This window comes from Cheilinus undulatus, linkage group 16, assembly GCF_018320785.1.
Source record: "Cheilinus undulatus linkage group 16, ASM1832078v1, whole genome shotgun sequence".
Taxonomy (NCBI): Eukaryota; Metazoa; Chordata; class Actinopteri; order Labriformes; family Labridae; genus Cheilinus; species Cheilinus undulatus.
The window spans coordinates 3,228,067-3,254,301 of record NC_054880.1 but is presented as its reverse complement, the minus strand read 5'-3'; the positions used below and the strand labels follow the sequence as shown (position 1 = coordinate 3,254,301).

The 26,235-nt window shown below is 38.2% G+C and overlaps 4 protein-coding genes and 1 gene segment (V, D, J or C); 1 reads left to right on the top strand and 4 right to left on the bottom strand.

Annotated features, from left to right (window-relative positions):
- Positions 1–1,900: 1,900 nt before the first annotated feature.
- LOC121523590 (gastrula zinc finger protein XlCGF57.1-like) lies at positions 1,901–5,142 on the bottom strand. Its single transcript, XM_041808525.1, has 2 exons — positions 5,005–5,142; positions 1,901–4,190 (listed from the first exon to the last, which is right to left on the bottom strand). The coding sequence occupies exons 1-2, from the start codon at positions 5,027–5,029 to the stop codon at positions 2,770–2,772; spliced, it is 1,446 nt and encodes a 481-aa protein (XP_041664459.1). The 5' UTR covers positions 5,030–5,142; the 3' UTR covers positions 1,901–2,769.
- Positions 5,143–6,759: 1,617 nt separating this feature from the next.
- Positions 6,760–9,918, bottom strand: LOC121523594 (zinc finger protein OZF-like). The gene is made up of 2 exons (XM_041808529.1): positions 9,783–9,918; positions 6,760–8,657 (listed from the first exon to the last, which is right to left on the bottom strand). Exons 1-2 carry the CDS (start codon positions 9,805–9,807, stop codon positions 7,288–7,290), a joined length of 1,395 nt encoding a protein of 464 aa, XP_041664463.1. The 5' UTR covers positions 9,808–9,918; the 3' UTR covers positions 6,760–7,287.
- A 1,960-nt stretch (positions 9,919–11,878) lies between these two features.
- Positions 11,879–18,771, bottom strand: LOC121523546 (gastrula zinc finger protein XlCGF57.1-like). The gene is made up of 2 exons (XM_041808470.1): positions 18,550–18,771; positions 11,879–14,328 (listed from the first exon to the last, which is right to left on the bottom strand). The coding sequence occupies exons 1-2, from the start codon at positions 18,680–18,682 to the stop codon at positions 12,578–12,580; spliced, it is 1,884 nt and encodes a 627-aa protein (XP_041664404.1). The 5' UTR covers positions 18,683–18,771; the 3' UTR covers positions 11,879–12,577.
- A 1,140-nt stretch (positions 18,772–19,911) lies between these two features.
- LOC121523649 overlaps positions 19,912–26,235 on the bottom strand; it is an 820,099-nt gene continuing 813,775 nt past the window's right edge. The window contains 2 exon segments of the V gene segment in view: positions 19,912–20,323; positions 21,245–21,277. Of these exon segments, the coding sequence occupies positions 19,998–20,323; positions 21,245–21,277 (359 nt within the window).
- The window catches only part of LOC121523651 (immunoglobulin kappa light chain-like), an 813,481-nt gene continuing 812,019 nt past the window's right edge, over positions 24,774–26,235 (top strand). Inside the window, exons 1-3 of one of the 2 annotated variants that reach the window (XM_041808591.1) lie at positions 24,774–24,896; positions 25,004–25,087; positions 25,123–25,326. In XM_041808591.1, the coding sequence (XP_041664525.1) occupies positions 24,845–24,896; positions 25,004–25,087; positions 25,123–25,326 (340 nt within the window). In that variant the 5' untranslated portion in view covers positions 24,774–24,844. The remainder of the gene's footprint in view (positions 24,897–25,003; positions 25,088–25,122; positions 25,327–26,235) is intronic. The other variant, XR_005993056.1, reaches the window with a different exon arrangement.

The following is a 26,235-nucleotide window of genomic DNA, read 5'->3' as shown; positions in this document are numbered from 1 at the left end:
GGAGTCAAAGTCTGGAGTTGAAAATATGAGATAAAATACAAAATAATTGGTTAAAAAGTAAATATATAACTTAAAAATTAGAATTATTAATCTTCAAGCTCAAAATGTTATATGTGAAGTCAAAATTATGAGTTGAAATGCTCAAAGTATGAAATTAAAAATCAAAATCCCAAGTTTGAGTCCTAATTGTGAGATGCTAAATTGAAAATGTGAAATTAAACACAAATTAATTTCTTTTCCCACATTCCTGACTTCTTAATATTTTTACTCCTTACTTTTTCAGATTTTGTAATCATCAAGGATAAGTTTATATTTTTATTCTGGAGGAAATCTGCAGACCTCATACTGATGGGCCACTTAAAAAATATGAGATCATCTTGCGGGCCGGATTTAACTGTTCTACAGGCCGTATTTAGCCCTTGGGCCTTGAGTTAGACACCTGTGCACTAGGGTTAGCTGTGGATGGGTGGGTGTTGTGACCAAAAAGATCCTCAACACCACACTTCAACCATAAACCATGTCTACACATATTAACAAACAATAATAATAATAAAAAAAATAAAAATAAGATAAGTAAAACACAAAATAGAATTTTTTAAAACACTTTTACATATATCTTTAATTGATTTTTACCACTTTTTACCTTTCAATCTGAAAATATTTCAAGTGAAAACTTTCGATTTTCAATATGTTAGTTTAAAAATTAAACCTAGATTGTTGATATTTATTGCAATAATAGTACTGTAATCATTTTTAGCTTCTGTTATTGTGTAAAATACATCACGTATAACTTAATTGTACATCATTCTGGCAATGTATCATTTCCACACCAAAAAAGCTCATTGAATTACATTGAAAAGTGTGATCAAATGGTTGCATTGCTGCTTTTTCAACATATTTTTTGAAAACCTAAATCTGTGAAAAGATAATAATAGTGCAATCTGGAGCCCTCTGTAGGCACCACTTAGTAGTCACTTCAAATCAGTATGGATGAGTGAAATGTGGCGTGACATTTGTGTTGTGTGCAGAAAAAAAGACAGGCAGAGGACGATGCAGCAGGTGAGACAGAGTGAGTCGCTGTCATTCAGGTCTATTCTATGTCTTTCTGAAGGCCACACAGCTGAAGAAGCAACAGATGGAGAGAGACACAATCAGAGAGAAAGATGGGACGAGCAACAAAATTAAGAAAGATCAGTGTGACATTCTTATTAACTACAATAATGGTGTCTTAGTGTGAATTTTAAACTTAGATTGTGTGTTTAGAAGACTGAACATGTTCTTCATGCATTGTCATTTGACTTGTGCTTTTGTTTTTCCAAAATAAAATGTTACTTGGACATTCACATTGGGATATTACTAACAATTTGATAGTAGAATATCAAGCCTTTCCCCTCCATCCTGACACTCGTTACCAATTTACCTGACTCATAGCGTTCTAAAACTAATCTGCTGATTCACTCACTGTCATGAACCACCTGAATGAGGGAATGTCTTTAGCATGTGCTGAAGTATGTTACTCAGAATATTTCATGCTTACACATTTCAGGTGTTAATGATCAAATATCGTCAATAGCTGTCCAGTCTGTGGCAGTGCCATCTGCAGTTTAAGGCAGTGGTTCTCCACTGGTCTAGCCTCAGGAACCACCGCCAACACTGTAATAAGAAATTACGACATATTTCTGATATTTTTCATTATTCCATGAAAAAAATGGGTAATCTGGACTGAAGATAGTTTGAGGCATGTGTTGGAAAAAAGAGAAAGAAAAAAACAAACATGTTTTCAAACGTGCTTTATACAGTCTTTGACTGATTTTTTTTTTCCCAAAAATGAATACAATAAAAATAGAGCATTTGCTGCTTTTCAGCAATGGCAGCATTGTTAACTTAATTTTAGGGGATATTAGACTATCTGCAACTTCAACACCAATAAAAGAGTAAGTTATCAACTTTGTTAATAGCATAGCTGTAAAAAGAGAAAACTGTTGTGAAACTCTTGATGTTTTGAGTGGAACACTAAGAAGTTAAGAAAGGTAATCTTCGATTTGTCCTGTAAATTACATCCAGGTTGTCTGTTGTTAAAAATTTTTAGAGTCTCACTGCATCAGCAGCACCTGCTGCAAAAGGCTCTGTCACCATCTCATGCTGAGGGTTAATTTTGGAGAAAATAAAGAATTATATTTTTTCATTTTTTTCAAAGTTACATACATTTCAAATTTACCGATTCATCTTAACTGGATCAACATTATTTATACCAACGCTTTAGGAGCATTGGAAATCACCCTTTTGCCAAGAACCTCAACTACTGACTGCATTTCTTATCTCAAAAACTGAAATACCATTATTTTTCCCCGATGTGACATTTCAGATTGACTCCAGCTGAAACTGTTACCATATTTAGAACAGTCAGGTTTTACTGGTTATTGGTTCATCTCCACTATTACATTTAATAACTGAATTTTTTTCTCATAATGAAACTAAAAGATGCTCTCTTGTTCTCTAGGAGTCATCATGAATGTCTTCAACTTCATTGCCTTGATCTTTGACTGTTAATGTCTGTCTGGATCTGAATTCCTCCACAACCCTCTACATCAGCCCCTGTTTCTGTCTCCTTTAAAACTTGTTTGCCCCTTTAATGGTTCTGAGGCATGACAAAGCATCACTTGTGTCTTCTTAATTGAGAATAACATGGGAATCTTTGTAGCTTAAGTTTTTTTTTCTCCTGTATGAATTCTTGTGTTTACACACATGGCCTATTCACCAAACTTTTTGTTAACTCAGATCAACTGAAGGGTTTTGCTTCTGTGTGGGTCTACATGTATGTCTTTTCAAAGTTGATCTGTAGGCATATTTGTTACCACACTCAGAGCAACTGAAGGGTCTCTCTCCTGTGTGGCATATCATATGTCTTTTCAAAGCTGCTCTGTGGGCATATCTTTTACCGCACTCCGAGCAACTAATGTGTTTCTCTTCTGTGTGAACTATATAATGATGGTCCAGATATGCCTTGCAAGTAAATTGTTTGCCACACTCTGAGCAGCTGAAGGGTTTCAGTCCCCTGTGACTTATCAAATGAGTTCTCAGATGATGCTTCCGTCTAAATCTTTTGCCACACTCATGGCAGCTAAAGGACTTTTCTTCTGTGTGAGTTCTCATATGTACTGTCACATAGCTGCTATGTGCAAATCTTTTGCCACACTCAGAGCAACTGAAGGGTTTCTCTCCCGTGTGAGTTCTCATATGTTCTTTCAGATGACCTCCATGTCTGAATCGTTTGTCACATTTAGTGCAGCTGAAAGGTTTCTTTCCTGTGTGTGTTTTCATATGATTTCTCATATAACATTTGTTTCGAAATCTTTTGCCACACTCATGGCAGCTAAAGGACTTTTCTTCTGTGTGAGTTCTCATATGTACTGTCACATAGCTGCTATGTGCAAATCTTTTGCCACACTCAGAGCAACTGAAGGGTTTCTCTCCCGTGTGAGTTCTCATATGTTCTTTCAGATGACCTCCATGTCTGAATCTTTTGTCACATTTAGTGCAGCTGAAAGGTTTCTTTCCTGTGTGTGTTTTCATATGATTTCTCATATAACATTTGTTTCCAAATTCTTTGCCACACTCAGGGCAGCTGACGGTCTTCTCCGAGTGATTCATCAAATGCTGTTCAAGATTTGCTTCAGGGCTAGATATTCCAACAAACTTAGAGCAGTCCAAGGGTGTGTCCTTTGTCTGAATACTCGTGTGTTTGGTTAGACTACTTTTCCTTGTGAATATTATGCCACTTTCAGGACAGCTACGAAATGTCTCATTGGTCTTTGGTTCCTGATCTCTAACTCTTTCCACAGAACTTAAACCTGAGCAATACGTTGTTGTGCACGTCACATTGTTATAGTCTTCAGCCTCAGGTTCAGAACACTCTTCAATTTTGACTTCAATCTCTGGATGTAAATGTCTCCCTGGATCTGAGCTACTGGCTTGTTCTGATTCTCCACAGCCCTCTACATCAGATCCTGGTTCTTCATCATCTTCACTCTTCACAGGGACAGAGCTGAATGGGAACTTGATAATAGTCTCCTCCTCCTGTCCTTGAAATGGCTCTCCATCCTGTCTGATCCTCAGTTCTTCCTCTTCATGCTTGGTGTCCTCCTGATCTAGGCTGGAGCTCCACTCCTGCTGCTCAGGAAGCTCTTCTTCTATACAAAGAGAGATCACAGGAAGCTGTTAAGTGTATTTTAAAACCATGAGGGGATTTTTAAGATGCCTCTTACCTCTTCAAGTCAGATCCTAACCCTATCACTGTCTGCCATCTAGTAGTTTGGAAAATGTCTTGTGTAGAAGTTGTTTCTGTGGTGATTCAATGTGACAGCTTACTTTATATCAGCCTTGCTATGTTTTTATATACTAATCTGATTGTATAACTCTGCTTAGAGATTCCTGCACCCCAATGTTTTATTGTTTCTTTAATACAGTGATGTTTAAGTGTCTGTTGTATTCTATTCCACTACTATACTAGTATTTGAGCAGAATCATATCACTCTTGCATTTGTTAGCTGACTTGTTTCATTTTATAAATATGATAAACACGTGTCTGGGATATATGTTTCAGCAGGTAAGAAAATGGCTAAGATCCACAATATGTTAAACAAGACTTCCAAGTGCTAATCTTCACTTCTTATTCATACAAATTAGCTTCAATCAACAAAGGAAACTGTATTTAAGGAAATAGCCTGAAATCAAACACTAGAGTTAATTTTTTTTCCAAACCTGAGGGACAATCCCGTCCAAAATATTGTAGAGAGAAGATTCACAGACAGTGAATCACTGACAGTTCCACAGAAATAATGAGCTGTATACCTAAACAGATCATTAAAACCAGAAAACAACCTATATTTGTCAGGAGCTAGCTGTAGCTAACGCTGTACCGTGAGGATGTGAACGTTAGCTAAAGGCTCAGCTCCCTGAAACCTTGACAGTCAGCACGTTTCCAGAAGAAGAAAGAAAACTAACCTGAAAGACCCTGAAGCCCGGACATCTTACACGCAACCAAGAGTCAAAGAAGGAAAAGAAAAGTAGACTGAGAATTTTTCTTGGAGTATTCTGCTCCAACACGGGGATGGATCATCCAAACATGCTATGTCAGGAAAGAGTTTGCCTGATCCGGAAACATAAACACCATTTCCTGTTCACTCATCTGGCCTTCAAAATAAAGGAAGGGTTTTAAATATCCAACCCTACACTCATGAAGTGATTGAAAACTGGTTGGTTAGTTGGTGGGTAGAAAATTATAATATGAATGTCCCATGGGGTATTAAGACATGTAAACTTCAAGTCCACAAGATTCTATAGAGGCAACACCCAGCTGACGAATTGTATTTCAAACGTTTAACTTATTTTAGTAGTTTAACAGCTACTCTTTAACTATACCTGATCTTGTTTAATTATCATTTGGCCTTAGATTTCATGCATAACATTGGGACATTACAGTTAGCATCTCTCTCTTTCTCTTCCTTTGTCTAATCAGCTGCAGATAAACACTTACAGGTGACAGAAGCAGCCTCAGCGCATGATGGGAGAGCGAGGGGAGATCATTCATTACAGATTACAAAAATGTAAAATACTCTAAGAAAACATTTGGAAAATAGGCCTTTTCTGTTTTTATTATGCCTTCTAAGTTTTCCATCTACTTCTTTAAACAAATATCAAACTATCAAAACAATAAAATTGTCTTCATATTAATCTGATAGTCATCTGGTTGTATGTCAGATATGTATGAGATGATAAATATGCCATAGACCCACAAGATGTCAAAAAATAAAGGGAACACATCATCATCACAATTTAACTCAATGTCAGTCACATTTCCAGGATATCAACCTGTTCAGTTAGTAAACAATAATGGTTGTAAATCAATTTCACCTGCTGTTGTGTAAATGGGACAAGGAGAGGCACCTTGCGAGACAACCCCTATTAAGGAATAGTTTTGCAGGCAGTGGCTACAGACAGTTTCCCTCTCCTCATTTTTTCTGGCTGATTCTTGGCTAACTAGTGATGGTATGAGGTGGCAACTTACAGCCCAGCACCATACAGCTTGATAGATATTTGCCAGAGGGCACCAGAATTAGCAGATTCTCCATTAGCTCCCTGTTCTCCTCACAGATGAGAGCAGTTTCACACTGAGTACTAGAACAAACTTGTCTGGAGATGCCGTGGAAAACACTCTGCCGCTGGCAAACATCCTCCTGCATGACAGGTGGGCCAGTGATAGTCTGGGGAGGTACATCCTTGGAGGGCTGCACACAGACCTCCACGTATCAGCCAGAGGTAACCTTACTGCCATTTGGTGCCAGGATGAAATTCCCAGACCCATTGTCAAACCATATGCTGGTGCAGTGGGCCCTGGGTTCCTTCTAGTGCATGACATGACATTGCCTGGCCTTATGTGGCTGGAGTGCGTCAGCAGTTCGAGATGGCACTGATGCTATTGACTGAAACACCTGTTCCCAGACCTGAATGCAATCGAGCACCTCTGGGGCATCATGGATTGTGATGTCCAACACTACTGCATTGCATCACAGACTGTCCAGGTCTGGGAGGAGATCCCCCAGGAGACCAGCCGCTGTCGTCTCATCAGGAGCATGCCCAGATGTTGTAGGTACTGCATGGCAATCACTCTTCATCTGTCTATCCTCAGGGTCCAACACCAACACTGACATAAGAATTAACATCCCAAAACTCTGGCATTTGTCAAGCAAATACATTTATTTTGAACCCAAGATATCATACATGTGTCAGCATTAAGAGACAGAGCAAAACATATATCTTCAAAACATACTTTGTATGAATTTTTGGTTATTTTCCATGAAAACTTTCGCAACCCACTGAAAGGGTCTCTGTGACCCATTCGGTAGTCCTGCCCACCAGTTAAGAGCCACTGGTCCAGGCAGGTATACCTGCTGATTTGTTTTGGACTTTTGGATGAAACCAGCTATGAGGATATATGGCATGAGAAGAGGGTAACGTTAGCTTAAAGTTGAATTGATTATGACTGACCAGAATTTCCTAATGTCTCCTGGGAAAACTGACAAACTCTCGTGAAATTATCATGATATTCTTCAGTTTCCGGTTAAGAGAAGTCCTCCAAGACAACCTTCTCTGGCAGTAAATGTCTGTCTGGCTCTAGTCCTGGCTCCGCTTATCCCCATAATCCTCTACATCAGTTCCTTTTAATGCCTTTATTCTAGATCAGTTTGTTTTCATTTTAATGGATCCAAGTCATGACTACGAAAACATTTATGTCTTCAAATCTGAGTGGGCTAAGGGGATCTTTGGTCTCAAGGGCCGAAGATTACATGTCTTTTCCCACATATGCAATTCAATGTGTCTATTCAAAGCGGCTTTATCCTCAAAACTTACAGCGCACTCAGAGCAACTAAAGGTCTTTTCTGTAAAGTGACTTCTCAAATGTTTTTTCAAAGCCTCTTTGTTGATAAATCCTTCACAACACTCAGAACAACTGAAGGGTTTCTCTCCTGTGTGAGTTCTCAAATGATTGGTGAGTTGGTGTTTACGAGTAAATCCTTTACCACACTCAGAGCAGCTGTAAGGTTTCTCTTCTTTGTGGACAAACATATGTTGGGTTAGAGTTTGTTTGCGGATAAACCCTTTACCACACTCAGAGCAAACATAGGGTTTCTCTCCTGTATGAAGACGAGTATGATGAATCAGACAGGCTTTAAAATTAAAAGTTTTACTGCACTCAGAGCAGCTGAAGGGCTTCTTTCCTGAGTGAATGATCTCATGACGCCTCAGATGCCTTTGAAAAAGGAATTTTTTTCCACACTCAGAGCAACAAAATGTTTTTTCTCTTGTGTGAAGAAGCATATGATTGGTCAAGTTTTCTCTACGCATGAACCCTTTACTGCACTCAGAGCAACTATAGGGTCTCTCTCCTGTGTGAGTTCTCAAATGAACCTTCAGATAACGTTTATATCTATATCGATTGGCACAATGGGGGCAGCTGAAGGGCTTCTCTTCTTTATCAGATGTTATGTGATCTGTCGGATGGTTTTTATTTTGATATATTTTACCGCGTCCAGTCAGGTTATTTTTATTTTTCAACATTTTATCACTCTGAAAACAGTTACGCAATTTCTCATTAGCATTTGGTCCCTGATCTTCAAGTTTTTCAACTGAGCTTAAATCTGACTGATAAACAGTTGTGCACCGATCATTGCCTTCAGCCTCAGATTCAGAAGACCCTTCAATCTCAGGCTCAGATTCAGAACACTCTTCAATCTCAACCTCAATCTCTGGATGTAAATCTCTCTCTGTATCTGAGCCCATAGTTTGTTCTGATTCCCCCGAGTCCTCTCCATCAGTTCCTGTTTCTGTCTGTTCAGTTTTTATTGGATGAAGCTGCAAAGACTGAGGTTTCTCTTCATCCTCTTCAGTCTTTGTAGGAACAGGGCTGAATGGGAACTTGACATCAGCTTCCTCCTCCTGTCCTTGAAACTGCTCTCCATCCTGACTGATCCTCAGTTCCTCCTGTTCCTCTTTAATGCGTGAGGGCTTGGTGTCCTCTTGATCCAGGCTGGAGCTCCAATCCTGCTCAGGAGGCTCATCTTTGCTCACTAGCAGCTGCTGGTCATCATAGGGAAGCACTAAAACACAAGGAGAGATCATGGGAAGCTGTTAGTGTATTTTAAAATCATGAGGGGATTTTAAGCTGCCTCTTCAAAGCCAGGAACTAACTTTATCATCAAGTAGTCCCAGTGTAATTTGATTCTCTGCTGATGTTTAGAAGCTTGCCCACTGACAACGAGATGAATGGTGTATAATTTTATTGTAGATTAATTTTAACCATGTGAGACAGAAAATCAACAAAAAGTCCAGAAAAACATCATTTGATCCCCTACCATCCAGCAGAGAGTACTCATAATCTCAGCTCGTCGTTACCCTTATAAAAGATACCTGTCCACAGAATCAGTCAACAATATTCCAACCTTTCCACCAAAACCAAAGAGCTGTTAGGAACAAGGATGTCAGGAACAAGACAGAAGACCTCCACAATCCTGAAATGGGCTACAAAACCATCACCAAGTAGCTTGGTGAGAAGGTGATGACAAGTGGAAGAAACACAAAATAACCATCAATCTCACTCGTTTCCATGTAAGATCTTTTGAGTTTGTACAGATAAATAAAATACCAATGACATGCAAAGATGCACCGGAGAGAAGCTGTAATAAAAGAGTCCAGCTGGTCATATAGTAACACCAGAAGGACCAAGTACCAAAAGGTTTTGACTTTCATCGGCCTGCCCAGGTAAGGGGAATGCCTCTAAAGCACGGGATAGTCACCTGTCAGAGTGCAATGTATGTTTTAGCCGATTAAAATGTCTCAGATCCCCAATGTGTAGGCAAACAAGTTCTTCTCAATCATAAAAACCAACTTTGACTTTCTTAAAGATAACTGTTTAGGAGAAAATAGCATGTTAGCCAGATAGCAGTCTGTTTGCTAAGCTAGCACACTGTTTCTCTGAAATCAAACTCGGTAAGTCTGATTTTAAGGAAGTTGTGGGGCCAAAATGTTACGCAGATGAGATTCACAGGCCCCGTGGATGCTACGATACTGTCATCTGATAAACTGGCCACTGATAGACTAAACAATGTACAAATGCCAGGAGCTAGCTGTGGCTAGCACTGTGCTTGTGTAGATGTGAACGTTAGCTAACGGCTCCGAACATTTGCACAGTAAAACACATTTCATAAAGAAGCAAGAAAACAAACCTGGAAGACCCTGAAACTCGGACATCCTCCGCTGACCAAAGACAGAAAAATGACAAGTAAAGTCAACTCTGAACACTTCTCTAGGAGTAATCTGCTCCGACGGGACGCTGGATCATCCAAACATGCTAGCTGTGTTTGTTAGGAGGGAAAGATTCTTCCTGACCCGGAAATAAAAAACTACAGTTCCTTTACATTCATCTATCTAGAGAGAGAGACAGACAGACAGACAGACAGACAGATAGATAGATAGATACTGACTTGTAAGCCATTAGTTTAAAATGAAATCCTCCTTATAGTTGATACCATTTTATCAATAATGATTTGGACACAGAACTTTCTCTTCATCTTGACACACATTTTAATGGAGTGTTTTGTGACCTATTTACTTGAGACAAGGCAATCAAAAATTAATCAGCTCATTCACTCACTGTTGTGGTGTTATTATATACTATACCTTACTGTTCTAGCCTCAGAACCCATCACCAACACTGATATAAGAATTCACATCCAAAATTTCTGACATTTTTAAAACAGATTTATTAAATTAAATAGTGTATTTGAAATAAAGACAATAGATGATATATGTCAGAACTAAGAGACAGATACAAAAACAACCATGTTTAATGCTTTGTTTACCTTTTTGATGGAATAGTTTCTTTGACCACTTTTTACCTATTGAAAATGCTCTGTGACCCAACAACAGTGAAAACACAAACCAATGGAGTCATAATATTCAAAATAAAATGAGTCAATAAAGGAAACAATTTGGACATTTTTTTTAAACAAAGATTATGTGCATGGGATATCTAAAAACTCTATAAAATCTAAAGATAGAGTGAAAATTATATCCCCAAGTTCCCAAAGACACGCTGCCATAAAATCATCCAGTATGCTGATGAAATACAGTTGTACACCACAAATCTCCAATTCTTTGAGCTTATATTTTCTATTTGAAATAAATCAATCTACAATCTCAAAGTAAAGAAGATGTCAATTCAATAAAAATAAAACCCAGGACACACTGTACATTGAAAAAAAAATCAATCAGACCTAAGGTTCATGTAGTAATGCATTATACATGACATTGTAAGTAATCCCAGTCCATGTTAGAGTCACTCATAGAGAGCACCTGCTCCAAAAGGCTCTGTCATCACCTCATGTAGGAACAGAGGAATCATTTTGGAGACAATGAATAATTACTGCCATTCACTTTTTTAGTTCCATACATTTTTTGATGTTTTATGTTGAATCAGAACAAAACATGATATCTGATCATTCAAAACAAACTTGTGTTTTGGGCTACTGTGATCGGCTTTAAACAATTAAAACAACTCAAATTTATCTGTCTTTCTGACAGCAAAATGTAATTTTTTTCCAGGTGGGTCAGTCAACATTCAATCAACTAAAACTAACAAAACAACTAAACTACAATGAAAAAATAATTTAAGGTAACCAAAAGTTAAAATAGAAAATAAGCTTTACAAGAAAATACAACAAACTTAAAACGTTTTGTGTGCTTACAAAACTAATACAAAATTAAGGACAAAATATACTTAGTGTTAATCTTTGACTTGAGCATTGTGCCTGACATGAATACCCAGGCCTGGGGAGTGTAAAATGGCTCAGTTTGATTGGTCAAGACCTTACACAATGGTAATTTCAGGACTGAGTTGAATTCAAAAATCACACTTGAATAAATCAAACACCAAATCTGAATAAATAACATGAGTGGAGAGAAGTTTGAACTTATTTTTCAAAAAATTGCATATATTTTACTTCTTCTGACCTTTTTGGTTTTTCACCTCTGACGAGTTTCTCATTAATTGAAAAAACAAAACAAAACTAACACTAAAAATAACTAGAAAAGCACTCAGAGAGCACAGACCTCCACCATTAGCCCTATCTCCCCGTAGTACAGAATCCTTAAAAAAATTCCTGGATCCAGACGGTGATCCAGATCACTCCCAAAATCTAATCAGTTCTTCCTTGTGCCATTTGTGACATTTCCTGAAAATTTCATCAAAATCTGTCCATGACTTATTGAGTTATGTTGCCAACAAACAAACTAACAAACCAACAAACAAATGAGCAAACCCACCTGATCACATAAGCTCCTTGGCGGAGGTAATTAAAAAATAAATATACTTAAAAATATATTTTAACACAATAAAAAATTAATGGAATTAACCCAGAGGTAGAAACTAATTAAAACTATCATAAAATTGAAAACAAAGTAAAAAAGTATAACAATTCATAACCCTGACTGGGATTTCCTTGTGTATCATTTTAAAAACGACAGACTGTCTCTTGTTCTCTGGGAATCATCATGCAAATCTTTGGTTTCAGGTTCAGAAAAGTCCTCAATGATAACCCTCATCTCTGGTTGTAAATTTCTGCCTGTACCCAAGTTCTTGGTTCCTTCTGATCCTCCATGATCCTCTAGATCAGCTCCCTTCACTGTCTTCTTTTAAATTCTTACATCAGTTGGTTTTCTTTCTAAAAAAAAAAAGAGGGGGAGGGTTGCTTTAGCTGGATAGGACAGTTGAAGTGAGTCAGGAAACATGGGGGGTCCGAGCTGGGCGAAGACATGCACAAAACAGTGCTGAGAGCGTGAATCAATCCTGCAACCAGTAGATCAAGGACTATAAGCTGTATAAATGGCCACCTGCTCCACCCAATGTGCTAAAATGATACCCAGTTTGTTTTCATTTTTAATGGATCTGAGGCATTACCACCAAACCTACTTGTGTCTTCCTAAGTGAAGCGATAGAATCTTTCGTCTCTAGAACTGAGAATTACACGTTTTTTTCACCTGTGTGCATGTGTCGCATGTGCCTATTCAGTGTGGCCTTATCTTTAAAACTTTTAGTGCATTCAGAACAACAAAAAGGCTTATCTTCTGAGTGAGTTATCAAATGTCTTTTCATTGTTTCTTTGCAGGCAAAGGTTTTATCACACTCAGAACAGCTGAAGGGTTTCTCTCCTGTGTGAGTTCTGATGTGATGGGTCAGTTGTCGGTTACGAGTAAATCCTTTACCACACTCAGAGCAGATGAAGCGTTTCTCCTTTTTGTGGATAAATAAATGTTGGTTTAGAGTTTCTTTGCGCATAAACCCTTTACCACACTCAGAGCAAACAAAGGGTTTCTCTCCTGTATGAATGCGGGTGTGATGAATCAGACAGGATTTACGATTAAAAGCATTACCACAGTCAGAGCAGCTAAAGGGTTTCTCAGCCACATGGATTTTCATATGTTGTGTCAGATGTGCTTTAAGGTTGAATTTCTTTCCACACTCAGAGCAGCTGAGGGCCTTTTCTCGCGTGTGAAGAAGTGTATGTCTAGCCAAGTTATCTTTGCGGTTAAACCCTTTACCACACTCTGAGCAACTGAAAGGCTTCTCTCCTTTGTGTGTTCTCAAATGATCTGTGAGATAGCTACTCTGACTGAATTTCTTTCCGCACTCAGAGCAACTTAAGGGTTTCACTAACAAGTGAGTTCCCAAATGTTGTCTAAGCTGTCCTTTGAAATTGCATTTTTTTCCACATTCAGGGCAAACAAAGGGTTTCTCTCCCCTGTGAATAACCATATGCTGGGTCAAGTTTCCCTTGCGGCTAAACCTTCTACCACACTCAGAGCAACTGAAGGGTTTCTCTCCTGAGTGAGTTCTCAAATGTTCTGTCAGACATCGTTTAAATCTATATCTTTTGCCACACTGGGGACAGCTGAAGGGTTTCTCTCCAGCGTGACTTCTCAAATGATCAGCCAGATAACGTTTAAATCTATATCTATTGCCACACTCAGGGCAGCTAAAGGGTTTCTCTCCTGAGTGAGTTGCCAAATGCTCAGTCAGATGATTTTTATTTCGATATCTTTTGCCACACTCAGAGCAACTGAAGGGTTTCTCTCCTGTGTGAGTTCTCAAGTGCATTGTTAGGTGACATTTATATCTAAATCGTTTGCTACACTGAGGGCAGCTCACAGGTTTGAGTGCCTCAGTTTGCATACGTCCAGTAAGGGTCCTTTTCTTTTTGAATATTTTACCACTCTGAGAATGGCTATGCAATTTCTTCTTGGTCTTTGGTCCCTGATCTTTCATTCTTTCCACTGAGCTTAAACTTGACTGGTACACTGTTGTGCATCTTTCATTGTCTTCATCCTCAAGTTCAGAAGACTTTTCAATCTTGCCCTCAGTCTCTGGTGGCAAATGTCTCTCTGTATCTGAGCTCCTGGCTTGTTCTGATTCCCCACAGTACTCTCCATTATTTCCTGTTTCCATCTCTTCAGTTTTTACTTGATGAAGCTGCAGCGACTGGGGTTTCTCTTCATTCTCTTCAGTTTTCTCAGAAACAGGGCTGAATGGGAACTTGACATCAGCCTCCGCCTGTCCTTGAGGCTGCTCTCCATCCTGATGGATCCTCAGTTCCTCCTGTTCCTCTTTAATGTGTGAGGGCTTGATGTCCTCTTGATCTTGACTGGAGCTCCACTCCTGCTGCTCAGGAGGCTCGTCCTTACTCATAGACAGCTTCTGGATGTCAGTGGGAAGCACTGAAATAGAGAGATCACTATTATGGGAAGCTATAAGATTATCTTGAACAAATTTCCATATTAAACTCCCCCTTAAAATAACATTTTTAACACATTAAATTTGTGTGCATTTTATGAAAAAGATGTATGGTGAACTTTATCATATGTTAGCCTGTTTTAAGCTAATTATGCCATCAATTGTTTTCACCAATAAATGCCTTCTATGCCACTTGTAACGGCCTAAGTATTGTAAAAAATGTAATCAGTGTAATTTTTATTTTATCATTTCACAATTTAACAATCCACATCTAAATGTTACGTCTCTGAGAGAACAATCCCATCAAAACACATCTATCCAGTTTGTTTTGGCATTTAAAGGGTAGGGAAGGCGAATGTTCATAACCCGACAGCTCAGATGGATTTGTTTCACACATCAATCTGGAAAAACCATTCATAGACAGTGTTGGGAAAGGGCAGAGCATTTAAAAAAACTCGGAGGGTGATTGGATGAATGTTCTGTCAGTCACATCTTAGCGGGCCAATCAGAGCAACAAAACATGTGACGTCATCGCCGCTACCGAGGAATAAACTCCATAGAAAACAGCATAACTCGAACCATAGCTACTATCGACATGTCAGAACACGACTTGTGTCATTTTTGAAAAGAAAACAACTCACTGCTGTCCTTTGTTCTTCTTTTAACAAAGAAATGCCATCAAGTTCTGATAAAACTGGCGCTTTAGCAGCATCCGTGCTAATCTCTTCCGCCATAACTGCACTGGCTTCTTGTTGCCGCTTGCTTACATCACGACTCCACCGCGTCCTCTCCACTGATTGGTCCTGTCACTTTCCAACTGGGCCCAAACAGTTTAGACGGGAGCTTTCCAAGATGGATTCGCCAGCGAGAAACACTGAAATGGGTGGATCCATCTGCTTTGCAAGGTTAGAATGTCCAGCCTTTTCATTAATTCCATTTTTCTTAAAATTTACATTATGTTTGATTGTGGGTCCATCGCGCTGTGTATATCAATGCTTTCCTGTTGTGGTGGAAAGAGGTCAGGTAATGGGAGTGTTAAAGTACATAATGAGCACTAAGCAGTAACTGTAAGCAATTTGCTTTAGTACAGCAAAAGGAAGAGGGGAAATCTGAAAACAGATGACCAGCTTTGATAAGCTTTACATTAAACAGCTGCATCAGTTATAGCCAAAGACTTTTGTATGCAACTCTTTCCGAACCTTTTATGGTCATAAAAACGCAGATTTTACAACAGACATTGTAAACAAAGTTTGTATGCTATTCATTGTGCTTTTCCTCCAAGTTATTCCTCTTGCAGTTTTTCAAACTTGCTAAAGCATTATTTCCAATTCTCTGAACTAAATGGTCAGTTGCCTGAACTCAATTATCAAAACAGCCCCCCCTGTGGTCAAAACTATGAGGAGGAAAAAAAGAGAGGGAAGATTGAGAGGAAGACCAACAGCAAAAATAAAAAAGGGATGCACAGTATTATCGGTATGATGTCTGTATGATATCAGTATCTGCAGATATTAGCTTTAAAAGAGAACTGTCGTATTGGCAGATATGAAAATTGCTGTTTATCTGTTTATATCAGCTGTCAATATCAGTGTTAATTTTGGCCGTTTTTTTATTTTATTTTAATCTTAGTTTTTGTCTTTAAATGAAATGCATTTAAGTTTTTGTCACATTTTAGTCATTTCTATCCTATTTAGTTTAAGTCTAGTTTTAGTTGACAAAAACTCAAAACATTTTTGTCTAGTTTTAGTCCATAAAAAGTCCTCACATTTTAGTATTTACTTTTAGTCCAAGCATTTATTTTTTTGCCTAAATCTGGTACCAAATCATGGTGGTGTGTTCTCTGCACTCCGCTAAACCTGGGGTCCCTGCTTTCTACAGCTGAGAGGCAGAATAGATACAGCTGCACTGTTTTTGACAGATTTACCCACAGTGGAGAAATATCACAGATTTTGAACGTCCAACAAAGACTACATCACATTTTAGTCTAGTTTTAGTCATCTTGAAAAAAAAAAATGCTTAACTTAGTTTTTGTCAGTTTTAGTCATCACAGACCTATTTTTTTTTTTTTTAGTCTTAGTCTAGTTTTTGTCATGAAACAAAAGGCTGTCGATGAACATTTTTAGTCATAGTTTTAGTTGACGAAATTAACACTGCAACCAACAGACCTACTTCGGTTGATTTCTTTTTCTGTGTTCAACATTAATTATTACACTTAATGGTCTGTTTTAAGGACTGAAATGTGTCTTTATCTTCACATTTCAAATTGTGTATTTTAAGGACTTAAGTTTTAGATCCAAACTAAAGTTAGATATTTGTATCTACCACAATTATTTGGTAAATAACAGAATATCAGATATCTTCGAAAATCCAATATTGTGCATTCCTAGAAATTTTTGATGAAATTCAAGTAACCGTGATAGACAAAGTTCTCTGTCATGGAATAAAAATTAGGGGCACTGGAGGAAAAATCACTCACTGCTATGCAAAATGTAAACTATGTAAAGTTTTAAATATAGCTTTTGATGGGGGGGGGGGCAGTGTCCTAACATTTTGGTTTTTCAAGACTTTTTCAAGACCTTCTCAATATTTTTTAATACATTACCACCACTTCAAGCTGTAACCATTTACATCAGTGATACTTTTAACTTAACAGTTTTAGTTTGTGATAAAGACTATAGACCACTAGGGTACAACAAAAATCAAATAGGCTGGGATAGTAAATCTTTGTGCTTCTGAATTTCCACCCACCCGCCCACTCTGGCGCTCTCAGAGACAACTTACAAACGCACCCACAGTAGCCTAGTTTTTTATGTACCTGTTCATCTTTGTTTTTTAATAAAAATGAATAAATTCACACACTTTTATGATGTTTTTGGGACTCAAACTCTTGGACAGCTAACTCTGAAAAAATACTTTTAAAATTTAAGAATTTATAAAGTCGTGATAAGACTTTTTAATACTTTTTAAGGGTCTTAATTTTCCCAAAATTGATTTATCACCTTTTAATACTTTTCAAGACCCTGCGGATACCCTGATGTTGTTTGCTATGACGAATCAACCCGATGAAGATCTTAGTAACACGAAGTTTGGAAGGAGCACAGTAAATCTTGGTATTGTGCCAGGGAACTGTGCTGGAGTGTTTTTTATCTTGCTTTTTTTTACATCTCTCGTATTTAACTCTCCAGATGTGCAAAATTTATTGTCCAATAAATACTTATTTTGGAAAACATTTTAAAAATAAGGTTCACTTTGGTACATGCTGTCTGTTAGAAGTTTAACCTGGTTAACTTTGTGAAAGCTACAACCTCAAATGGTGGTGTGCACTGCATTACCATTTAGTATGTTAGTATTATTATTATTTTTTTTTTTTAACAAACTATGGCTTTTAACTTTTCATGTAATTCAGTCAATACATATCAAACGATCAAAACAATAAAACTCTCTCCTTATATCAAACTGACATTCATTTGCCTGTTATGCATCTTATAGGGACCCCAGGGACCCCCTTACCGGCTAGCCAAGCAACAAATGTTACATAATTTTCTAAAAAAAGATCTACACACTTAAATTTATTTTTGAGCCATCATTTTCTGGATTTATGAGCAATATTTTTACAATGGTTAAATTAACTTTACTTGCATTACTTTGCAGCGCTGGGCTATGCCATTTTCGAGAGAGGAATAGGGGCCCTCCAGTATTTTATTCCACTCTATTTGATACAAATTTCAGTCTGTTGACCAGTTCATTTAGTTGTTTTTGGTCAATAATGACGCTAATTACTAAGTAAAAATAACAGAAACACTGCAGGCTTTCCGAGGGCTCCTCCCTACTGTGGGCCCGGGTAATCAGAACCCCCCCGTGCTAGGCCCATGCTCAGATCCACAAAGTGTCAAAACCGGATAAACAAGTTTTTCAACATTTCATCCCACTTAAAACAACAGCTAGTCAGCAGTGTCTTAGCTAAGCTAACACCTGCTCTCGTTGAAATCAAAGTTCCATTTTTCAGAAACTCGAGGGACATTCAGGACCAAAATATCGAGAGGGAAGGAGATTTACAGGCAGAATGAATCTCAAGGATTAAATGGGGCTCTGTTAGTCTCATCGTTGTAAAAACAACGATCCCTACTGTCCGGAAATAAGTAGCAGGAGCTAAATGTTGCTAACTGTTCCTTGGCTGTGAAGGTTACAGAAGAAGAAAGAACATAAACCTGAGAGATCCTGAAGGCTGGACATCTTCCACACATCCAAGAGCCAAAGACGGAAAAGAAAGGCCAACTCTGAACACGTTTGTACAATTACGCTCCCACCGGACGTTGGACCATCCTGATGTGCGAAAGACATTCGAAGGAAATAGTCCTCGTGACCCGGAAACAAGATCACCAGTTCATGCACACTCACCAGGCCTTCAAAATAAAGGCAGTGACTGCTGCAGTTTTCTGGAGCCAACCATGTCTTACCTCTAAAAAAGTCAAAATCATCCTGACCTCATCAGGAGACCCTGCAGCCGTCTCAGATGACTCTGTAAGGCTTGACCTCTCTCTGCTACATGCCCCTTGTCATCAGTTTTACTGAGCAGCAGCACTCTAAAGTTTCTCTATATACCTCAAACGTAATTATTTGTATGAATATTTTGTGTTTAAATGTATCTTTTAATTTGTAAGTAAATACTAATTTGACTTTATATGTGTTTATTTTTGTTTAAATGTTATTAGTAACATTTTAATTAACATTCACTTTATGACATTTTTTAAATTTCCCATAAAAAGGCGAGGAACTATATATGGTTACTTTGTTGACCTTGATTTTCACCATAAAAATGAAAAAACATAAGTGACAGGGTGAACATGTCATAGTCTGTCCACTAATAATAATGTAGGGTTTAATTTTGAAATTTCAGATATTTCAGTGTGTGGCCTATAAAGGGTTAACTGTTGTTTCTAACTGACTTTTGGAGGATTTATGGTATTTATAATTAAACTGCTTGTAGAGACGTTTATTTTTGAGACTGTCATCAAATGAGACTGACCTCATTTGAATTTTCCATGCTTCATCTAGAGTCAAAAAAAGACTGTAGTATTCAACACCTGTAGGTACAGGCCATGGCTTTATAAGCATGTTTTCTAGAACTAACATCAGATTTTTCATATTTGGAGATCACAGTGTTGATGCTGATGTGATTATGACTTTATATGCTGACGATATCATACTTCATAATTTCAAACTGTAATACAATTCTGTATTTCAGCGAATTGATTTTCATCTCTGATAATTTGAATAGCACCATGGTTCAATCTTTAAAGAGATCTTGGTTAAAAAGGAATGTGAAAAAACATCTTAAAATGCAATCAAGAAGGTTCTGATACCAGTAAAATTTAGAGAAAAAATGGCTGTTTTATATCAATATTGTCTGCTCACAGGTACTTCAAAGTGCTGTTTTTCTTTTGCTCATTTGGAACAAGTTGGAATAACAACACTCATGGCAAAAGAATCAGTCTTTATTGTATTTAAGCAATGGAAATCACAACAAGAAAGGATCTTAATGAAACGGTAATAAAGAGCGAAAAACAGAGAGACTGAGAGAACGATGGAGGGTTACAGAGAGCAGACTGGAAGCAAACATTGATGAAATCTGGCAGCAGAGTCCCAGTGAGTCAGATCAGAACTGGGTACACTGGTCTCTCTTCAGAGTCTTTGTGACTGGAGTCTGGCAGCCCTGGGTGGCCTCACAGGTCACAGAGCACACGCTCCTCCACTGGTCTGCAGTGATCCTCAGGGTGCTGCTCCAGCTGTAGCGATTGTCCTTCTCCAGTGCTGCAGGGCTCCTGCTTGCCACCCCGATGCTGCTGCTGCTGCCGTCCACCTTCAAGGCCAGACTCCAGCCTGAGGGGAAGCCCTTGTAGGCCAGACACGTGAGCGTGGCCTTACCCTGCCGCAGCTCCTCAGAGGAGGGGGGCAGCACCGTCAGGGTGGGACGTGTATTACCTAGGAGACATCAATCAGCTTAGAGGACAGGGAGCACACAGCAGCCAATCAAACACTTGGACAGCTTTAATGTCTGACAGTTGATTTTCTTTTTTAGGACTTTCTGTCAGATGTTTTTTCTGCTCCACCGGTCACTCACTCACACACTGTTTCACTTCCCTTTAAGAAGCCTCTCATGCACATCAGCACACTGAGAGGGTTCGACAGAGATCAGACTACACTCAAGGTTAGAATACCCTGATCATTAAAACAATCACATCTGAATCATCTCAAACACTTACATGATATTATGTTATTATTGTTTGGAAAAAAAACACTTAAAAATTAACATAGGCTACAATTATCAAATCAATCAAGAAAAAGAGCAGTAATTCTGATTTCAGACAAAATATATATTTTCACATCAGGGTTGTCTGGCTTTTTTTTTTTCCTTTTTCATCATTTTGTGAAACTCTAACAGTAAATCTGTCTCTTAAAACAACACTGAAAGTATTTTCCCCATATTAACTTTTCAACATCCTTTACAGATGAACTTGAATTTCTCATCTTCTCAAAACATTTTTCAATTTTTAACAGAAGATGCATTTTAAGATCAGAGATTTTGTAATTTGTATATTCTCATTTACAGCTTTGCTCCGTCAGTTTTTATTTTAAATAAATGCGCTTCATTCATCTTTAAAGAGAACTTCTTTTCCTGCATGTCAAGTATTTTAGGAATCAATTTTATCTTGAGTGAATTCAGACCTGGTTTCTTTCCAGCTTGTCAGAAATGTTAAAGAAATGTTCAGTAAAGCATGGTGAAGAAGGACAAATTAAGACTAAGACATTTAAATATGAATCTTTTCCTACATTTTGGTGAATCTAAACTAAATTAAAATATTGAATTGCAATAAAATATGTAGTTTTAATTCAGAAACTTACTTCCAACATCCAGTCTGGTTCCTCCACCGAACGGCTTTCTGACTTTAACACTCAACTAAAACTACCAGAGCTCAAAATAACAACCATTATGTTTGAGTTAGAACAAAATCTGATTTTAGATTATTTTCTATTTCTATATTTTAGTTTTTTCTTGGCTTTTTATCTGTTTGACCTTTGAAGTCAACTTTGTCTACAATAAAAAAAAATAATAATAATAATTTCAAACGCAGCCATTCTTTTCCTGACATTTTAATCCAGAAAATTGAAAAATCCCTCATATAAAAATGACTAAATTTGACTTACTTCCAACATCCAGTCTGGTTCCTCCACTGAACGTGACCCACAGTGATACAAACTCATTGAGCCGTCGTACAAAAACCTCTGACAGTAGAGAGACACGGCTCTGACTTTAACACAAACAAACTGACTATAATAAGTTTTCACTCACATTGTTCTGTTATTTCTTTTATTGATTTATTCTTTTTATTTGGTGTCAGCGATTTTGTTCATATGCTGTTCTGTTCTTTGTATAAACTTTATTTCAGTGGTCCAGAAATAACAGTGGTAAAATATGAAACCTAATTTTTCAAAAATCTTAGGGTTCCCATCCAAAAGTTTAATTGAATTGTTATTCAGGAGACTTATTGCATTTTTAACAATTATTTAACAAGTTGGGAGATGTTGAAAATAATGAAATGTCTTCGGCAGATTGACTCCATCCTGATGTCTTTATGAAGTTGAAGGGGCAGTGAGGTTGACAGCAGGATAGGATACCCCCCATGGAGTGTAGACACGGGTGGTGGTGATAGGATAAGATGAGGAGGGGACTTCTGAGAAGCTTGACCAAGACACTGATGGGGGTAATTGGAAGTAGCAATGAAGTAACCTGACACGCCAGATGGATGTGTTTCACACATCCATCTGGGAAAGCTTCAACAGGAAACGTTTGAGAAAAGGCAGAGGATTTGAAAAAACAACTCGGAGTGTGACTGGATGAAGTTCTATCACATCTCTACGGGACAATCAGGGCAAAACAACATGTGACTTGGCAGCTATTGAGCTGCACGCACGCAGCTAATGAGGAATAATACAGAATATGGCGATTATAAGTACTCGACTTTTGTCGTTTTTGAAAAGAAACAACTCACTGCTGTTCTTTGTTCTTCTTTTAATGAAGAAATGTCATCAAGTTCTGATAAAACTGGTGCTTTAGCAGCATCCATGCTAATCTCTTCCTCCATAACTGCACCTGCTCTTGCTGCTGCTTGTTTTTGTCAGGACTCTGCTGCGCCCGAAGTACCGCCCCTTGTAGCTGATTGGGCCTGTCACTTTTTAACCGGGCCCAAACAGTTCAGGTGGGAGCGTTGCAAGATGGATTCACCAGTGAAAAACAAGGAAACGGGCGTATCCATCTGCTTTGCAAGGTAAGCAATAAAGGGATGCAGGTTGTAAAAGACCTGAACGCTGATGCGATGCAAAGGAGGTAGCTGGGGTGGAGGTCGGTGTACTTCCTGGCAGTTCCATTTACTGGTTGAAACCATGACTGAAGAAATGAGAGACACTGCCCTTATTCTGTTTTTTTTTTTTTTTTTTCATTTTTGAACTAAAATGGAAAAAACAAAAGACAAGCCGTTTTTCTGTTTTTGACCAAAATTAGAAAAAACGGGTAGGGGTATCTCCAAACTAAAGCCTTTTTTGAGGTTATGCCTCCAGAATAAATCCATATCCATGTCTAAATCACTGGGATGTTTATAGGGGATGACTGATGGCAACGTTGATGCACGGCGACACCTGCTGGTCATTTTAAATACCTACTCTCAGTGTGCCTCGTCCGTCTTGTCTTGTTGTGTCTTGTCGCTGATAAATATCTCTCTCTCACTCAATAGACAGCCTACTTCCGTGTAAACTCTGTACTGTGTACACAACTTGCTTTAATTTAGAATAGGTGCATATGGGGGCAGGCAATAGAACAAAAGTCAGCTTCTCCATGCCTGCCAAGGCAGGAGCTTTATTTTAAAGGGTAGGACCTTTATTTTGAAGGGCTCCACACAGGCGGGATTTGAAGTCCCGCCCACCAATGAAACGAAATATGGAGAGGCTTTCATTTTGAAATGCTCATTGGGCCACATGATTTCCGTTTCCTCATGTTTTTTTATTAAACAAAGAAACAAAAAAACAGAATTGAAAAAACAAAAATGGAAAAATGGAAACACTGAAAAACGAGCCATTTTTAGTTTTTTCCATTTTTGGTCAAAAACGAAAAATTGGAATAAAGGCAGTTTCTCTTGTTTTTTCAGTCATGGTTTCAACCAGGAAATGGAAACGCCAGGAAGTACACTAACCAGTGGAGGAGGGCTGCAGCAGAAGTGTTTGAAGTGTTTTGCATGTTGACAAATTATCTGTAGACGACTGTCATTACCAAGAGGCTACATTAACTTTAATCTGTCTGCCAAAAAAATTGTAGGACACACTGAAAAAGCCAAAAAGCCAAAAAGCCCCCCCCAAAAAAAAAAAAAAATTAGAATTGAAAAACATTGCTGGATATATGAAGTGTTCAGCTTTTTAATACCTTACCTTTAATACATTTACCTTTGTAACTGAAGCCAAAACCAATTTGAACTACTTCTTTAGTGCAATGAACAGATGTTAACAAGTATTTAAAGTGTATTTGACTTATAATTCCATTTTTTCTAATGCTTCATAAAATAGCTTCACAAACTTTCTCAAATTTATTGCAAAGATATGAACAGAGATCCAAACTTTTATTATAGTAATGATTCTGATTTCTTTTTTTGTTTGTTTGTTTGTTTTTGGTAGATTTTTGTTGGGTTTCCTCATGTTTACATTTTGTAGAAATCTTAATAGAGTTGAAGGCTGCTGTAAGAGAGGAGAAGGGGCACATGTCGACCCTGGGCCATCATGCCCATTATAAACTAGGGAACCAATATTTCACATTTTTGTCCTTGAATGGTGTTGATTTTTCATGCATTGCAGGGTTAACATAAAGAGATGAATGGGCATCCACCCTAGTATTCACATTCCTCAGCTAAACTTTCTTTGGTCTGTGGAAGGAGTCTGTAGAAACCAGAGGAAGCCATACATGCTCAAAGAACATGCAGACTCCTCATAGAAACAGAACTAACTACTGCATCATCAGCATACTGTGGAACCCCATCTCTCTTAATTTTGGTAACTCAATATCATATAGTTTATATTTTGTTCAGATCAGTCAGACTATGACATTAAGACTATAGTGTAATGCATCACTACATGTTGTAGTCATTTTAAGTATTTCCTCAGACTGTTGGGCCACACATGGCATAAGTTTGTGTTGGAAGAAAAGAATCTGTAGTTCTCCAAGGAGCCAGTTTTAGTATTTTTACATGTTTTTTTATGTGCACTGAAAGTGGCTGCTGCTGTTACATTACAACAAATCCCTTCATTTAGTCAGATCATTTCCATGTGGAGCCACTTTGCATCAGCAGCTCCATGCTCCAGTGCTCTGGGAGAGTTTATAGTCCTGACACTTGAACACTGGATGACTGACAGCTGTCCTTCATCACAACACAAGACACACAAATCCTCCTCCTCATCACAAACATGACTCTGATCTGCATCCTCATCTGGACTCTCCTCTGCTGCTGCTTCACAGGTAAAGTCCAGACAATCAAACTCCTCTCCTCTATCAACATCCGTCCCTCTGAAATGAAGGCCACAAAACCATGATGCTGCTTTGTGTTTTTGTCTCTGTATCCTCAGAGTCCAGAGGACAGGTCACAGTGACTCAGCCTGCAGCAGTGAGCTCTGCTCTGGGAGCCTCCATCACCATCTCATGTGAGACCAGTCCAGATGTTATTATGAAAGCACTCTCTTAAAAGGCACTTATTACTATCTGGCCTGGTACCAACAAAAAGATGGAGGAATTCCTAAACTCTTTTTTTACTATGCCAGCGTTCAAGCATCAGAGACTCCAGATCGTTTTTCAGGCAGTGGATCATACTCTAACTTCACTCTGACCATCAGTGAAGTCCAGGCTGAAGATGCAGCAGTTTACTACTGTCAGAGTTATCACCGCATCAACAGTCAGCCTGTGTTCACACAGTGAAAAAGTGTGGTACAAAAACCTCCCTCAGTCAGACCGAACAGAAACTGAACTGACAGCTGCAGCTGGAAGTTTCTGCAGAGACCGACACACTTCACTGACAACATACACATGCAACCATATATGTGTGCTTTGCAATTTATTGTTCTTCATTCTATGTCTGTTTCAGGAAATTAACCTTTAAAACATCAAATGTAATTGAAGTTTAAAATCAGATCCAAAAATTATGATAGTGGCAATGGAAAAGCTTTGCTGGAGCTAATCTACACAAGCGTCTTGACTTCATTATAGTGCACATATCTCAGACTGAGGTGACTCTTAAAGATAAAAACTATGAAAACTATAAAAGCACAGTCACATTCATTTTCAGTTGATCAGAATGAATCTGACCAGGTATAGCAGGTAAAAACTATTAGTGGATAAGAGTGATGAGTTCCTTTCATGGAGCAGGTCAAAGGTCATATACACTGTAAAAAGTCTGACTAGTACTCACTCAATAAAATGAAGGCAACAAAGAGACACTTAATATAGTTTGCAAAAAAGGGGAGCAATGACTTGCCTGTTTACTTATCAATAAAAGTCCATAATATAAATGGCAGTCAAAACTGAAGATCCGAGGCACTCTGATATCCTTTATTAAGTAGGGATGTCTATGCATTTCGACTCCAAGGAGTCTTCATCAGGACATAATGAGCAGATAAAAAACACATGTTTAAGTACAAAAGGAGCATCATGTGACACAATCATGTGACCGAGGTCAACACAACATAAAAACATAAATCAATGGCAGCAGATGTCATGAAGCGTGGAACTGCCATTTCTGTAGTACTATAAATAGCTCATAATAAATACACTATAAAGGGCTATGTTCATAAGTAAGAAAGGTCAC